Source organism: Nicotiana tabacum, chromosome 19, assembly GCF_000715075.1.
Source record: "Nicotiana tabacum cultivar K326 chromosome 19, ASM71507v2, whole genome shotgun sequence".
Taxonomy (NCBI): domain Eukaryota; kingdom Viridiplantae; phylum Streptophyta; class Magnoliopsida; order Solanales; family Solanaceae; genus Nicotiana; species Nicotiana tabacum.
The window spans coordinates 134,568,442-134,587,316 of NC_134098.1; the positions used below are offsets into that span (position 1 = coordinate 134,568,442).

General features: G+C 39.1%; 1 protein-coding gene across 1 annotated transcript; it reads left to right on the forward strand.

Annotated features, from left to right (window-relative positions):
- The first annotated feature begins 7,331 nt into the window (after positions 1-7,331).
- LOC142173734 (zinc finger BED domain-containing protein RICESLEEPER 2-like) lies at positions 7,332-13,494 on the forward strand. The gene is made up of 4 exons (XM_075239374.1): positions 7,332-7,537; positions 8,073-8,233; positions 12,405-13,139; positions 13,436-13,494. The coding sequence occupies exons 1-4, from the start codon at positions 7,332-7,334 to the stop codon at positions 13,492-13,494; spliced, it is 1,161 nt and encodes a 386-aa protein (XP_075095475.1).
- The last annotated feature ends 5,381 nt before the right edge of the window (positions 13,495-18,875 follow it).

Here is an 18,875-nt window from a genome sequence, read left to right on the forward strand (position 1 = left end):
TTAGAAAATAAAAAATATTTTTTAAGAAAATAATTTTTTATGCTATCAGTTTGTTAAAATAAAAAAAAATACTTTTTCTACATCATATGAAAAAAAAATACTTATTTTGTTGAAATAAAAAAAAATATTTTTTCTATATCATAAAAAGAAAGTATTTTTTTGTTAAAATGAGAAAAAAAATCATGAAAAGAAATGTCACGACCCAAAATTCCCACATTCGGACCGTGATGACGCCTAATATTTCACTTGTTAGGCAAGCAAACGTTAGAATAATATTAACTAATTTTTAAATAATTTTTAAATTTATTAATAACAAAGAGCGATTGCGGAAGTAAAGTCTGAAATATAGTGAATAATCCATAAAAAAAATTAACGGTGTCTAAATACCATCCCAAAATTTGGTGTCACAAGTGCACGAGCTTCTAGAATAATACAAATAAGGGTCTCAATAAAATAAAGTTGTCTGGAAATAAATACACAACTAAAGTAAAATAGACAGGGACTTAAGAACTGCAGACGTCATGCAGTTATACTTCAAGTCTCCTCTGAGTAGCTGTAATCCGAGCAAGTCTATGGTACGTCGCTGGGACCAACTCCGAAATCTGCACAAGAAGTGCAGAGTGTAGTATCAGTATAACCGACCCCATGTACTGGTAAGTGTTGAGCCTAACCTCGACGAAGTAGTGACGAGGCTAAGGCGGGTCACTTATATTAACTCGTACGCAATATTAGTAACAACAACAAATAATAGAAATAAATGAGGTAGCTCATTTATAATAATTGAAGCCAACTCAACAGTCATAACCAATTATCAATTCCATCAATTTCCGTTGCAGCGTGCAACCCGCTCTCACAATATATTCATATTCAATTCTGTTGTAGCGTGCAACCCGCTCCCATAATATATTCATTTTCAATCCTCTCATATAATTATTTTTAATCAAGTATATATATTGACTTTTAAATAAGTCTATTGCAGCGTACAATCCGATCCCCCAAATATTGACTTTTAATAAGTCTGTTGCGGCGTGCAACCCGATCCTCCAATATGGACTTTTTAATAAGTCTGTTGTGGCGTGCAACCCGATCCCCCAATATGGACTTTTAATAAGTCTATTGTGGCGTGCAACCCGATCCTCCAATATATCCATTTCAATCAATTCTATTGCGGCGTGCAACCCGATCCTCCAATATATCTATTTACCAATTCTTATAGAAGAAATTTCTCCAATAAATATAATAATTAATATAAAATTATAAGACAACAAGCATACAATAATTATGATTTAATTATGAAACAAACAATGACAAATAGCAAATTATTATGGAAATCAGGGAAAAAATAGGCAGTTTAATATTTAATACACTAGATGTCAAGTAATAATTAATGCACATAATTAAATAAGCATGTAGCAATTATTACAGAAATTCAAGAATTAATATTTGACAAGGAATTGTGAGTGAAACAATTAATATAATAATTCATTCGTGATTTAAATGATTTATGATTTTCAAATAATTATGCAAACAATTAATTCGACGACGTATAGACACTCGTCACCTCGCCTATATGTCGTTCACAAGCAATTCACATAACAAACAATTTAAGGGTTCTATTCCCTTAAGTCAAGGTTAACCACGACACTTACCTCGCTTTGCAAATTCCAATCAATTACTCGACCACATCTTTTTCTTTTAAATTTGTCTCCAAAAGCTTCAAATCTATTCATAAACAATTCAATATACTCAATACGAATCATAGGAATTAATTCCATATGAAATTACTAATTTTTCGGATAAAAATCCGAAATTCATTAAAATATTTGACAGTGGGACCCACATCTCAAATACCGAAAAAACTCGGGGAATCCGAACACCCGTTCCGCTACGAGTTCAACCATACAAAAATTATCCAATTTCGATGTCAAATGGACCTTCAAATCTAAATTTTTTATTTTTGAAAAGTTTTACAAAAATTCTAATTTCTTCCTTCTAAATCTGAAATAAATGATGAATATAGACATGGATTCGTGAAATATAATCACTTTTGGTTATAGAACACTTACCCATTTCGAAATCGTGAAAAACCTCTCAAAACTTCGCCTTAACCGAGCTCAAAATGACCAAAATGAGTAAAAATGTCGGACTCTTCGATATATACACTGCCCAGGCATTTCCGCACATGCGAGCTCGCATTTCACAACCCGAAATTCTCACCTTCGGACCGTAATGGCGCCTAACATTTCACTTGCTAGGCAAGCCAACGTTAGAATGATATTAATCAATTTTTTAAACAATCTTTAAATTTATTAATAACAAATAAATAAACGCGGAAGTAAGGTCTGAAATATAATGATTAATCCATAAAGACAACGGTGTCTAAATACCATCCTAGAATTTGGTGTCACAACTGCACGAGCTTCTAGAATAAATACAAATAAAGGTCTGAATAAAATAAAGCTGCCTGGAAACAAACACACAGCTAAAGTAAAGTAGATGGGGACTTCAAAAGTGCGAACGTCGTGCAGTTATACCTTAAGTCTCCTCCGAGTAGCTGAAATCCGAGCAAGTCTATGGCACGTCGCTGGGACCAACTCCGAAATCTCCACAAGAAATGCAGAGTGTAGTATCAGTACAACCGACCATATATACTGGTAAGTGCTGAGCCTAACCTCGATGAAATAGTGACAAGGCTAAGGCGGGTCACTTACATTACCTGTACGCAATATTAATAATAACAACAATAATAGAAATAAATTAGGTAACTTGTTTATAATAATTAAAGCAAATTAAGCAGTCATAACCAATTATCATTTCCATCATTTCTGTTGCAGCGTGCAATCCGCTCTCACAATATATTCACATTCAATTCTGTTGCAGCGTGCAACCCGCTCTCACAATATATTCACATTCGGTTCTGTTGCGGCGTGCAACCCGCTCCTCCAATATATTCATTTTAATCAAATCTGTTGCGGCGTGCAACCCGATCCCCCAATATATATATGTATGTCGACTTTTAAATAAGTCTGTTGCGACGTGCAACCCGATCTTCCAATATGGACTTTTAATAAGTCTGTTGCGGCGTGTAACCCGATCCTCCAATATGAATTTTTTAATAAGTCTGTTGCGGCGTGCAACCCGATTCTCCAATATGGACTTTTAATAAGTCTGTTGCAGCATGCAACCCGATCCTCCAATATATTTATTATAATCAATTCTATTGCGGCGTGCAACCCGATCCTCCAACATATCTATTTACCAATTCTTATAGAAGAAATTTTCTCAATAAATGCAACAACTAATATAAAATTATAAAACAACAAGCATACAATAATTATGATTTAAATATGAAACAAACAATGACAAATAGCAAGTTATTAAAGAAATCAGAGAGAAAATAGGCAGTTTAATATTTAATATGTTAAATATCAAATAACAATTAAGACACATAATTCAAATAGCATGTAACATTTAATGCAAGAATTCAAGGATTAATACTTAACAAAGAATAGGAGAGAAATAATTATTATAATAATTAATTCATGATTTAAAACAATTTATGATTTTTCAAGTAAGCATGCAAACAATTAATTTGATGACGTATAGACACTCGCCACCTCGCCTATATGTCGTTCACATGCAATTCACATAACAATTAATTTAAGAGTTCTATTCCCTCAAGTCAAGGTTAACCACGACACTTACCTCGCTTTGCAAATTCCAATCAATTACTCAACCATAACTTTTTCTTTTAAATTTGTTTCTGAAAGCTTCAAATCAATTCACAAACAATTCAATATACTCAATACGAATCATAGGAATTAATTCCATATGAATTTATTAATTTTTCGGATAAAATTCGAAATTTATTAAAATATTCGGCAATGGGACCCGCATCTCAAATCTCAAAAAAAAAAAACTTACGAAATCCGAACACCCATTCCGAGACGAGTCCAACCATACAAAAATTATCCAATTCCGATATCAAATGGACCTTCAAATCTTAAATTTTTATTTTTGGAAGAATTTATAAAAATTTGATTTCTCCTCCATAAATTCATGGATTCATGATATAAATGAGTATAAAATCATGAAATATAATCAATATAGGATAAGGAACACTTACCCCAATATTTTTTCGTGAAAATCGCCTAAAAATCGCCTCTTGAGGTGTAGGGTTCGAAAAATTGAAGAATGAATGAAAACTCCCGTCTAAGTCCAAAGCTATCAGCTGCGGACGTCACATTTGCGACCTGAGCTTCGCAACTGCGAAGCTCGCAAATGCGAGATCCTTCACATTTCCGCTGCCTTCGCATTTGCGAAGAATATGTCGCATTTGCGACAATTGGCCCATCGCATTTGCGGGCAGAAATTCGCATTTGCGAACATACCCTTCCCGAGACCCCCATCGCAATTGCGAAGAAAATATCGCAGTTGTGAGAACATGCTCGCCCAGGCCTTCTTCGCAATTGCAATAGATACATCGCAATTGCTAGGCCTGCTTAGTTCGCAATTGTGAAGCCTGATCTCGCAATTGCGAGATCAGAGGCCTGCTACAGACACCAGTTACACCAACAATTCTCTAAGTTCTAAAATCACTCCGTAGCCTATCCGAAACTCACCCGATCCCTCGGGGTTCCAAACCAAACATGCACGTAGGTCTAAAAATATCATACGAACTTGCTCGTGCGATCAAATCACAAAAATAACACCTAAAACTATGGATTTAGCACCAAAACTCATGAATTCCTCAAGAACATTTCAAAACTACTATCTTCTCAACCGGACTTCCGAATCACGTCAAATCAACTTCGATTTCTACCAAATTTCACAGACATGACTTATATATTATATTAAACTTGTACCGGGTTCCGAAACCAAAATACGGGCCCGATACCAATGAGATCAAACATTAATCAATTTCTTCAAATCCATAGTATTTCAGTCGTACAATTTTTATCAAAAATTCATTTCTCGGGCTAGGGACCTCGGAATTCGATTCCGGGCATACGCCCAAGTCCCATATTTTACTACGGACCATCCGGGAATGTCAGAATACGGATCCGAGTCCGTTTACTCAAAACATAAAAATCAATTTTAAATCCCAAAAATTATTACTTCATAAATTTCCACATAAAGGCTTTCCGGATTTATGCTTGGATTGTGCACGCAAATCGAGGTGAGTAAAAATAAGATTTTTAAGGCTAACGGGCCCGGAATAGAGTCTTAATTCATAAGATGACCCTTTGGGTCATCACAATCTCCACCTCTAAAACAAACGTTCGTCCTCGAACGGACTTAGAAAAGTACCTGAACTGGCGAACAAGTGGGGGATATCTACTTCGCATGTCCGACTCGGACTCCCAAGTAGCTGCCTCAACAGGTTGACCTCTCCACTGCACTTGAACTGAAGGGTAACTCTTTGACCTCATCTGACGAACCTGCAGGTCTAGAATGGCTACCGGCTCCTCCTCATAAGTCAAATCCTTGTCCAATTGGACAGAGCTGAAATCTAACACGTGGGACGGGTCACCATGATATTTTCGGAGCATAGACACATGAAACACCGGATGAACCGCTGATAAACTTGGTGGTAATGCAAGCTTGTAGGCTACTTCACCCACCCTTTCAAGAATTTCAAAGGGTACGATATATCTAGGGCTCAACTTGCCCTTCTTTCTGAACCTCATTACACCTTTCATAGGTGAAACCCGGAGCAATATTCTTTCTCCAACCATGAATGCAATATCACGAACTTTACGGTCGGCATAACTCTTTTGCCTAGACTGAGCTGTACGAAGTCGATCCTGAATAATCTTGACCTTATCCAAGGCATCCTGTACCAAATCGGTACCCAACAACCGAGCCTCTCCCGGTTCAAACCAACCAACTGGCGATCGGCATCGCCTTCCGTATAATGCCTCATATGGAGCCATCTGAATGCTCGACTGGTAGCTATCCCCAAGAACCTCCAATGTCTATAACACAAGCGTGGAGCATATCTTCCAATATTTGAATAGTGCGCTATGACTGTCCGTCTGTCTGTGGATGAAATATTGTACTCAACTCCACCCGCGTGCCTAACTCACACTGTACAGCCCTCCAGAAATGTGAGGTAAACTACGTACCTCGATCTGAAATAATAGACACGTACACCGTGAAGGCGGACAATTTCACGAATGTAAATTTCAGCTAACCTCTCTGAAGAATAGATAACTTCCACTAGAGTGAAATGTGCTGACTTGGTCAACCTGTCCACAATGACCTAAACTGCGTCAAATTTTCTCTGAGTCCGTGGGAGTCCAACAATAAAATCCATAGTGATACGCTCCCACTTTCACTTAGGAATTTCTAACTTCTGAAGCAAACCACCAGGTCTCTGATGCGCGTACTTAACTTGCTGACAATTCAGACACCGAGCTACATATGCAACTATATCCTTTTTCATTCTCCTCTATCATTAATGTTGTCGCAAATCTTGATATATTTTGGCGGTACCTGAATGAATAGAATACCTGGAACTGTGTGCTTCTTCAAGAATTAATTCACGAAGCCCATCCACATTAGACACACAAATACGACCTTGCATTCGCAGAACCCCATCTTCCCCCACAGCAACCTGTTTGGCATAGGGTTGTGCATTATTTGGGTTGAACCGAAAATTCGAACCGATCCATGTTATTTGGATCGGTTCGGATCGGATTTCATCTATTTGGATCAGATTTCGGATTATAGATTTAAATATTTTGGATATCGGATCGGATACAGTTTGGCTTAATTTAAATCCGAACCGATCCGAAATCCGAAATATAAGGCCTACATATAAAAGTGAGGGTGATATCAAATATGGTTTCATTTGTCTTATTTCTCTCACATCAGCAGACAACAAGTATCTCTTAGAGCTTTTAGACCTACCTCCATCACTCCAAAATCTCCAATAGTACTGCTTTATCTTTGCTCTCCAGAAGTAAGGTTTGTTGGTTTTGTTTTGATTTTTCATTCTCTCCATCCTTTCCATTTTAGATTATTGATTGATTCTTTTCTATTTATGGTCGATTTTTATTTTAGATTGATCTAAGGTTTTGGTTTTTTATTCTCTCCCTCCTTTCCATTTTAGAACTTAATTTTTTCAAAGATGCTATTTGATTAAAAATATACTGCTGCTCATCTGATATTCTCAAAGCTTAAATATTAAGTTTTTGCATGAATTTTTATCTAGTGTTAGCTCGTGCACTTAAGCACTTTTGTGGGTTCTTGTATTTCTTCGCTATCCTTTTTTAACTGTCGGTGTTAATTTTTTACATGGATTTTATTTTATACTTGTTTCATAGATGACAGAGCAAGAGGCAGAGAAGGGAAATGAGCTTCAAACTATCCTAAAAGGTACTGAAAGTGTTGCTTCAAATTATTCCACAACTAACACACTCCATTGTGAATCTGCTTCTAAGAAAAGAAAAGTCATGAAAGAAAGATCAGTTGCTTGGGGCTATATCGACAAGTTCAATGATGACGAAGGGATTAAAAAAGTGAGATGCAAGTATTGTCAAGAAGAATATGTAGCAAATACAAAAAATAACGGTACAAGCAATTTGCTATCCTATATGATCAAGTGCCCGAACAATCCCCATAAGTTAGACACCAGCCAACAGAGACTAGCTTTTCAACCAAAAAAGGTGGTCAAACAGGTGACGTATCAGTAATCCCTTGAAAATTTAATCAAGAGGCATGTAGGAAGGCTTTAGCTCGTATGATACTTTAGCTCGTATGATAATTATTGATGAGCAACCCTTTATTTTTGTTGAAAATGAGGGTTTTAGAGATTTTGTGAGAACTCTTCAACCTTTATTTCATGTTCCTTCTCGTACTACTGTGACTAAAGATTGTCTTGAGATTTATAATGAAGAGAGACATGTTTTGAAGAGAATTTTCAAAGAATCAAAATAGAGAATTTGCATTACAACTGACACATGGACTTCAATTCAACGAATTAACTATATGTGTGTTACAGTACATTATATTGACAAGAATTAGGAATTGCATAAAAAAATATTAATTTTTTGTCCAATTACTAGTCACAAGGGTCAAGATTTAGCTAGTGATGTTGCTAAGTGTTTGCTTGAATGGGGATTGGATAAATTTTTTACTGTGACTGTTGATCATGCAAGCTCTAACGATGTTATGGTTAAAGAATTATCCAAACAATTTACTAGATGGAATACAAATTTGATGGAAGGTAAGCATGTTCATGTGAGGTGTATGGCTCACATCATCAATCTAGTTGTTCAAGATGGGTTGAAAGAAGAGAGTGTGTCTATTGAACGAATAAGACAAGCTGTCAGGTACATAAGGCAATCTCTTGCAAGATGGAAGAGGTTTAAAGAATGTTGTGATCTTGATAAGATAACATCTAAAAATTCATTGTGTCTTGATGTTCCAACTAACCCGGCCGGTCGTTTTGAGAATTTAAGTCTCGTTCGGTAGCATAAGACCCTGAGCAGCTTCATATTATGTGTATTGACCTGCGTGCATGGTTGAATTCGGTTACCAGTTGTTTCAGAGTGATTTGGGACACTTAGTCCCTAAAATAGAAGCTTAAGTCTTAGGATTTTGACCGTAGTCGGAACTATATGAAGACGACTCCGGAATGGAGTTTCGTCAGTTCCATTAGCTTCGTTGGGTGATTTTGGACTTAGGAGCGTGTCCACACTGTAAATCCGAGGTCTGTAGCTGATTTAGGCTTGAAATGGTGAAAGTCAAATTTTTAGAGATTTGGAACGGAAGTGGACTCTTTGATATCGGGGACGGAATGCGATTTTGAGGGATGGAATAGCTCCGTTATATTATTTGGGACTTGCCTGCAAAATTTGACGTCATTCCGGGTTGATTTGATAGGTTTCGGCACGAGTTTTAGAAGTTGAAAGATTTGAAATTTATAAGTTTGATTCATGGTGCGATTCGTAGTTTCGACGTTGTTTGATGTGATTTGAGACCTCGAGCGAGTCCGTGTTAGGTTATGGGACTTGTTGGTATGTTTAGACGGGGTCCCGAGGGCCTCAGGTGAGTTTCGGATGGACTACGGGTCTTTTCCCCCTATTTTTGAACTGTTGTTATCTGTCATCTGGTTTCCTTCATCGCGTTCGCGTCCTTGCCTTCGCGTTCACGTAGTGTTATTTTGGAGGGTGAAATATTTCCTCTTCGCGTTCGCGAAGTTCTGCCACCCCCTTCTTCGCGTTCGCATTCCCTATCTCGTGTTCACGAAGTGCAAACCAGGCCCCGGGCACTGGTGATTATTTTCCTCTTCGCGTTCGCGTAGCTATTCCATTACACTCTTCGCGTTCGCGTACTACTTCACGCGTTCGCGAAGAGCAGTCGTTGGGCCATCATATTTTTTCTCTTCGCGTTCGCGAACGTGTTGTCGCGTTCGTGAAGAACAACTAGGCAGCTTTTGTTTCTCTTCTTCGCGAATGCATCCCTTTCTCCGCGTTCGCGATGCACAAAACCCCTGGGCAGAATATAAAGTCCTCTATTCCGAGGGTTTGCCATTTTCACCATTTTTGGAGTTCTAGAGCTCGGTTTTGAGCGTTTCCTTGTGGGTTTTTCATGCAAATCGATTGGGTAAGTGTTCTTCACCAAGAATTTATTTATTTCCATGATTCTATCTTTATTTTTATCATTTAATTTGTATTTTGAGTTGAGGAAAATGGTGGGTTTTGAAAGAAAAATTCAAAATGAAAAATCACGATTTGAGGGGCGAAATGGTATCGGAATTTGATGATTTTTGTATGGTTAGACTCATGAGTGAATGAGTATTCGTATTTTATAACTTTTACCCGATTCCGAGACGTGGGCCCGGGTCGACCTTTAGGACGGATTTCAGGATTTTTGTTAAAGTATTGATTTTATTAATTAGATGAGTCTATTATGGTTGTATTCATGTTATGCAATTGTGTTTGGCTAGATTTGGGCTATTCAGAGTCGGATAATTGAAAAAAAGGCCATTCTTACGGACTGGTTGAGCTTGGTTTGAGGTAAGTATCTTGCCTAACCTTGTTTTGGGGGAATTTTCCCCTTAGGATTTGAGTCTTCTATGTTGATTGTAGCCCGTGTGCACGAGGTGACGAGTGAGTGCACGGACTTATTTGTGGAAAGTTGGCCTTTTAGGGTCATTAGATCCTTGTATTCATTGAATATGCAGTTGTTCTTATTATGATTATATATCTTAATTACTAGATTCACATCTACCTGCTTAATTAGAATAAATTGCTTCATGATCCACTATTATCGTTACTTGATTCATATGTGCCTTAATTGAAACTCTTTTATAGCCACGCCATCTTTTCATAACTGCTTATCTTTATTTGAAATTTATATTATTTCATTCTATAATTTGTTCAGTCTTAATTGAGGTTATGATTATCTTGCCGCTGCTTATCCTTAATTAAATTGTTGAAAATCCTTAGTAATTTTTCAACCTTAAAAGAAGCTTTAGATATCCTATATCTTCGCCGACTGGTTTTATTTGGAATTATTTGACTCGTGTTAGTTTCTTTGTTCTTGAAATGTATATTGTGGGATCGTTGATACACGTTAGTTTCCCTTTGTTGAGTTGTTCTCTTTACGCCTAACATTCTTTACTGTGGTTATTCCTTGTGATTTGGTCCCACATTTTCCTGTGATTTAAAATTTCTTGATTTGATTTACTTGTCGTACTTTGTATTATTGCCATTGTTGTTGTTGTATTTGTTATGGTGATGCATGAGATTTCTGCCGTGCGGTTGTTATTATTGTGATGTACGAGGTTTCTGCCGTACAGTTGTTGTTATGGGGTTGCACGAGGTTTCTGCCGTGCTATTGTTACTATTGATATTTGCACATGCGGTGTGACAAGGCGGGATATATATATGTGGGTTGCGCATGTGGCGAGACAAGGTGGACACATTGTTATGCACGTGTGGCGAGACAAGGCGGGAACATTATTATGCACGTGTGGCGAGACAAAGCGGACATTTATGTTACTATTGCACACGTGGCGAGACAAGGTGGGCTGTGTCAGGGATTGATTTGTGATGATTTATGGCCTGGGGGTATTCTTGTTGTTGATATTTGTGTAGTGGTATACGTACCTGTGTGAGCTTTATCTTGTGAAAGCTGTGAGAAAATATTCTACGTGTTGTCCGTTCTTCTTCTTCCTTATGCTTATTTGCTGGTATGGACTATGTTAGGACACTTGCACAAGCATACACGTAGTTAAGCACTCTTATCGGATAAGAGGTGTTCTTGATATTGTTGAGCATAGATGCTCACCCTTGTTTACTTGTCTTCTATGTGAGAATGGCTCTATTGGCACGTGAGTCGTCAGTGTGGTTATGAGGTGTTATGAAGGCACATGATGCCAAGTGTTAGGGTTCAGGTATTGAGACCCACGAGTTGTGAATTGTCCGAGGTTCGGTACCTCATGGAGTTGTTGACTAAAACCTGATGTCAAAGTGGTTGTAATTACTGAGTTATTACTTGTCCTTGCTGTATTCGTGATTCCGGATTTAGGTTGTGTTCCATTCACTGTGTCTGCGCCATTTTCATGATATTCCGCTGATACTTGTTGTTTCTTGCTTTAATGCCATTACTGTATTGTGAGCCATATTGCATAGTCTTTATGTAGACATCATACTTCTGTTATTCATGTACTTATATCTGTTCAGTTTATTAGACCAATGAGTGTCTTGACTGTTCCTCGTCACTACTCCACCGAGGTTAGTCTTGATACTTACTGGGCACCGCTGTGGTGTGCTTATGCTACTCTTCTGCACATTTTTGTGCAGATCCAGGTAATTGTTCGTTAGCTAGCTGTGTGAACTGTTGCTGTGGAGACTCAAGGTAAACCTGATGCTGTGTTCGCAGACTTCGGAGTCACCTTCCAGTTTTCGTTTTGCACTGTTTATTCTTATTTCTGGACAGTTGTATTTAGAAGTTTTCTAGCAAACACTATGTAGATCTTATGACTTGTACTACCGGTTTTGGGAATTTTAAGAGATTCTATTTAAATAATATTGTTGTTTTAATTATTGTTAGGCTTACCTAGTCCCTAAGACTAGGTGCCATCACGATACCCAACGGAGGGAAAATTGGGTCGTGACAGTGGAACTCCACATATTTGATGTTGAAGGTTGCGACAATTTATGAGGATGTTTTTACAAAATATTGTGATATTGATTATGGATTGATGCATTATATTTCTAATTGTATTTGTGAGGATGGGCTGCCTGCAGGTCCACTTTTAAGTAGTGATTGGGAAAGTGTAAGACGTATTGTGAAGTTTCTTGAAATTTTTTATGAACTCACCTTGAAGGTATCGGGAACACTTTATATTACATCTAATGTATATTTTCTTGAGATCTGTGTGGTAGGTTCTTTGAAAAAATTGATGGAAAATGAAGATGTTGCCGTGCGAGAAATAGCAAAGAATATGAAAGAGAAATTTGACAAGTATTGGGGTGATCCTCACAAAATGAACAAGATGATATTCATTTCATGTGTGTTGGATCCACGCCAAAAGTTTCACTCTCTTTCTTTCGCACTTGCTGCTATATTTGGAGAAACAAAAGGTGTGAAAATACAAGAGGAAGTGAAGACATACATGAAAACTTTGTTCAGTGAGTATGTCAAAATGAATGATGATTCATGTCCATCTTCTCCATCTTCAACTTCATCTTCATGTCCATCTCCTCCATCTTCTCCATATTCATGTTCTTTTTCATCATCATTCTCAAAATTCATGCTAGATTTAAAGAGGCATAAGAGTGGTGGAGCTATTGACTCAAAAACGGAGTTGGATAAATATTTGGGTGAAGATGTTGAGGAAGAAAAAAATAAATTTGATGTTCTGGGTTGGTGGAAGTTGAACTCACCTAGATTTCCCACTCTTGCTGATATGGCACGTGATGTGCTAGCCATACCAATTTCTAGTGTTGCATCTGAATCGGCCTTTAGTACTGGAGGACGCATACTTGATCCATTTAGGAGTTCATTGACTCCTAGATTGGTTCAAGATCTTGTGTGTGTCCAAGATTGGCTTCGTAACGAATCAACAACCCCGGTTAAAATTGAGGAAGATTTAGATAATCTTGAACAACTTGAACTTGGTAAGACTATCTTTCTTCTTTTATTCTTTGTTTTGATATATATATTTGATAACTTATTTGTATGTTTATTTGAATTCTTTTTATGTTAACATATGTGTGGTTCTAAACTTTCAATAGAAATGGTCAATACTGGAAAAAAGCCTTGCATCGTCGACATATAGTATTGATGAAGATTATTGAACTATATTTTTCTGGTATAATTCTTTCACTAGTTATTTTTTTGTCTAGTGTGTTGGTCTTTGATTTTATGTTTCAGTTTTTTCACTAAAGTCTAAACCTTTCCTTTGTTATTGCAGAAATAAGGGGGAGTAGTACATCTGGAATTGGGAGGGATATAGAAGTTGGAACTCTTTAATGTTTTTTGCCTTCTTGAGTTCATCCTTTAAATAGTGGAATACCTATATCTATTTTGTTGATCTGTTGCCTTGTTGGTACTGTTGTTTATTCAGTTCTGTTGCTACAATTATCAACTTGTATTATTCAGTTTAACCTTTTGGGTTTGTTCAGTTTTGTTGCTACAATTATCAACTAATATTATTCAGTTTAACCTTTTGAATCCATATTGAATTGTTGATGTTGTTTATCCTTATAGAGTATGTATTTCCTTCTCGTTCTAGCTGGGTAAATCCTTATGGATCAGTTGTTAGATCCCCTCTTTATAGAATATGTTGATGGTTGTGCTACACCGATCACTAAGAGATGAGCTCATGGAATCATCTTAATATACTAGGCTTACAATCCGAACCATAATCCGAAATATTTATCCGATCCAAATATCAAAATTCAATTCGAACCGAATTTAATTTGGTTCGGATTCGGATTGCAATTTATCAAATCCGAAATTCGATCGGATAGTCCAAAATGTGCCAAATCCGATCCATGAACAGGCCTAGTTTGGCATCACTGTGCCGCACCGTGTCCTTAAGGACAAGTAAATGAGGATCATCATATTGCCTCTCTCTGATGCGCTCATATAAGGAAGATCGAGCGACTGTGCAAGCTAGAACCCGACTAGGCTTTGAAACATCTAACCTCACGAACTGATTAGCCAAAGTCTGAACATCTGCAGCTAATGGCCTCTCACCAACCGGAATATACGCAAGACTACCCATACTCACAGCCTTTCTACTCAAAGCATCGGCCACCACATTGGCCTTTCCGAGGTGATACAAAATGGTGATATCATAGTATTTCAACAACTCCAACCATCTTCTCTGCCTCAAATTAAGATCCTTTTGTTTGAACAGATATTGAAGGCTACGATGATCAGTAAATACCTCACACGAGACACCGTAGAGGTAATGCCTCCAAATCTTCAGCGCATGAACAATGGCTGCCAATTCTAAGTCATGAACATGATAATTCTTCTCGTGAACTTTCAACTGCCGCGACGCATATGCAATTACCTTTCCATCTTGCATTAATACTCCACCAAGCCCAATGTGAGATGCGTCACAATATAATGTATACGATCCTGAACCTGTGGGTAATACCAACACTTGCGCCGTAGTCAAAGCGGTCTTGAGCTTCTAAAAGCTCAACTCACACTCGTCTGACCATCTGAATGGGACACCTTTCTGGGTCAATCTGGTCAATGGGCTTGCTATAGATGAAAACCCTTCCACGAACTGACGATAATAACCTGCTAAACCTAGGAAACTCCGGATCTCTGTAACTGAAGTAGGTCTAGGCCAATTCTGAACAGCCTCAATCTTCTTAGGATCCACCTTTATGCATTATGTCGATACAACATGCCCCAAAAAGGCAACTGAGTCTACCAAAAACTCACATTTTGAAAACTTGGCATATAACTGATTATTTTTCAAGGTGTGAAGCACACTTCGAAGATGCTACTCATGTTGCTCGCGACTGCTGGAGTAAATCAAGATATCATCAATGAATATAACCATAAAATAATCCAAATAATGCTTGAACACCCGATTCATCAAATCCATAAATGTTGCTGGGGCATTTGTCAACCCAAATGACATCACTAGGAATTCGTAATGCCCATATCGAGTTCGAAAAGCTATTTTAGGGACATCAGATGCCCTAATCTTCAACTGATGGTAACCAGACCTCAAATCGATCTTCGAAAATACCTTGTCACCCTGAAGCTGATCAAATAAATCATCAATTCTTGGCAGCGTATATTTATTTTTGATAGTGGCTTTGTTCAATTGCCTATAATCTATACACATCCGCATAGAACCATCTTTCTTCTTTACAAATAATACTGGTGCACCCTAGGGCGAGACACTGGGTCTAATGAATCCCTGATCAAGCAAGTCTTGTAACTACTCTTTCAGTTCTTTCAACTCCGGCGGGGCCATACGGTCTGGTGGAATAGAAATGGGCTGAGTGCCCAGAGTCAAATCAATACATAAGTCAATATCTCTGTTGGGTGGTATCCCCGGCAAATCTGCAGGAAATACTTCTGGAAATTCACAAACAACTGGTACTGAGTCCATAGAAGGAGCATCCGCACTGAGATCGCGAATATAAGCCAAATAGGCTAGACACCCTTTCTCTACCATACGCCGAGCTTTCATATAAGAAATAACCCTGCTGGTAGAATGATCAGGAGTCCCTTTCCACTATAATCGAGGTAACCCCGACATAGCTAGGGTCACTGTCTTGGCATGTCAATCCAATATAGTATGATAAGGGGACAACCAGTCCTTACCCAAGATGACATCAAAATCTACCATATCAAGAAGTAGAAGATCCACACTAGCCTCAAGATTACCAATAGTAACCACACACGAATGATAGACATGATCTACTACAACAGAGTCTCCCACCGGTGTAGATACAAAAACAGAAGCACTCAGAGAATCACAAGGCACAACCAAATATGAAGAAAAATAGGAGGACACATAGGAATAAATAGATCCTCGATCAAATAGAACTGAAGCATCTCTATGGTAAACTGGAATAACACCTATGATCACAGCATCAAATGACTCGGCCTCAGGCCTAGCTGGAAAAGCATAAAATTGGGGTTGGGCCCCACCACTCTGAACTGCATCCCTGGGACGACCTCTAACTGACTGGCCTCCACCTCTAATAGTCTGACCTCCACCTCTAATGGCCTGACCTCCACCTCTAGCTGTCGGACCCCTACCTCTACCTGGCTGAGCAGGCGGTGAAGCAACCGGTGTCGGTATGATGGCACGCGAATCTTGCCGAGACATGTTACTCGCCAATCTATGGCAATACCTCCTGATGTGCACAATGTTCCCACACTCATAACACACATCCTGATGTCGTGGATGCTGAAGTTGAAGCTGACCCAGATGGGCCGAATAACCATTGTAGTAACTCTGGAGTGGTGGTGCACTGATAGGAGCTGAATGTGCGCTAAATGTTAGCTGCCCAGAGTAATGCATAATAGGACCGTGACTCCCTGAAGCACTAGGATATGTATGAAGTGCTGAATGAAACGGTCTGGGAGGATGACCCCTACCAAAATTACCCCTGCCTCCAGACGAGGCACCACTGAAACCACCGAGCTGACGAGGCCTCTTATCGGACCTCTGCCCTCTCTGCTGTGCAAGAATCATCTCGATCCTCCTTGCGACATTAGCAGCCGCTTGAAAAGAAATCTCACTTTCGGTTTCCTTGGCCATCTGAAGTCTGATAAGGTGAGTGAATCCCTCAATAAACCTCCTCACTCTCTCTCCCTCCGTAGGTAGTAAAAGGAGAGCATGGCGGGCCAAATCCACAAAACGGGACTCATACTGAGTAACAGACCTACTGCCCTACTGCCCTACTGTAGATGCTCACATTGCTTGCAGAATTCTTCTCTTAGTGTGATAGGGAGGAACTTTTCTAGAAATAGATGAGAGAACTGCTCCCATGTAAGTGCAGGCGATCCGACTGGTCGGGTCAATGTATAATCTCTCCACCACCTCTTGGCCGAACCCGTCATATGAAATACAGCAAAATCAACCCCATTAGTCTCAACTATACCCATGTTCCGCAGCACCTCATGGCAGCGTTCAAGATAATCTTGTGGATCCTCAGAAGGTGTACCACTGAAGTGAACTGGAAAGAGCTTGGTAAACTTATCCAGTCTCAATAAGGCCTCAGAAGACATGGCGGGCCTATCACCGATCTGTGCCGCAACCTCTGGTTCAACTACCCCAACTGGCGGGGCTGCTGGAGCCTAATTCTGGGGAGCCATCTGCTCCGAAGCGGGAGTAGTGGGAGTTTGTGCTCCTCCCCCAGCCTGTGAGACGGCTGGTGCCATTGGAAATGTATCATTCTGGGCCACGCCCTCCATAAGACTTACCAAATGGACTAGAGTGTCCTGAAGTACTGGAGTGGCTATGAATCCTTCCGGGACCTGAACTGGTCCAACTGGTACATTCTGAACTGGAACCTCCTCCTGAAGGTCCACCTGAGGTTCTACAACAGGTGCAGCTGCTCGAGCTCCGAACTGAGCTCTACCTCGACCTCTAGCACGACCTCGACCTCGACCTCTACCCCTAGCCATAGTTGCCACCGGGGGTTCTGGTCCCTGTCCATCGGTAGAGGTATTACATGTTCTCACCATCTGCGAGAGAATAAGAGTAGAATGATTCAATCATCGATGATAGAATTAATTCGCACGACAGAATAAGAAAGAAGTGATATTGTTCCTAAATTTAATAGCCTCTGAGAGATAAGTACAAACATCTCTGTACCGATCCTTCAGAATTTACTAAGCTTGCTCGTGACTCGTGAGACCTATGTAACCTAGTGCTCTGATACCAACTATCACGACCCAAAATTCCCACCTTCGGACCGTGATGGCGCCTAATATTTCACTTGCTAGGCAAGCCAACGTTATAATGATATTAACCAATTTTTTAAACAATCTTTAAATTTATTAATAACAAATAAATAAACGCGAAAGTAAGGTCTGAAATATAATGATTAATCCATAAAGACAACGGTGTCTAAATACCATCCCAGAATTTAGTATCACAAGTGCATGAGCTTCTAGAATAAATACAAATAAAGGTCTGAATAAAATAAAGCTGTCTAGAAACAAACACACAGCTAAAGTAAAGTAGATGGGGACTTCAGAACTACGAACGCCGTGCAGTTATACCTCAAGTGTCCTCCGAGTAGCTGAAATCCGAGCAAGTCTATGGCACGCCACTAGGACCAACTCCGAAATCTGCACAAGAAGTGCAGAGTGTAGTATCAGTACAACCGACCCCATGTACTGGTAAGTGCTGAGCCTAACCTCGACGAAGTAGTGACGAGGCTAAGGCGGGTCACTTACATTACCTGTACGCAATATTAGTAACAACAACAATAATAGAAATAAATCAGGTAACTTGTTTATAATAATTGAAGCAAATTCAGCAGTCATAACCAATTATCATTTCCATCATTTCTGTTGCAGCGTGCAACCCGCTCTCACAATATATTCACATTCAATTCTGTTGCAGCGTGCAACCCGCTCTCACAATATATTCACATTCGGTTCTGTTGCAGCGTGCAACCCGCTCTCACAATATATTCATATTCGGTTCTGTTGCGGCGTGCAACCCGCTCCTCCAATATATTCATTTTAATCAAGTCTGTTGCGGCGTGCAACCCGATCCCCCAATATATATATATGTATGTCGATATATATATGTCGACTTTTAATAAGTCTATTGCGGCGTGCAACCCGATCCTCCAATATGGACTTTTTAATAAGTCTGTTGTGGCGTGCAACCCGATCCTCCAATATGG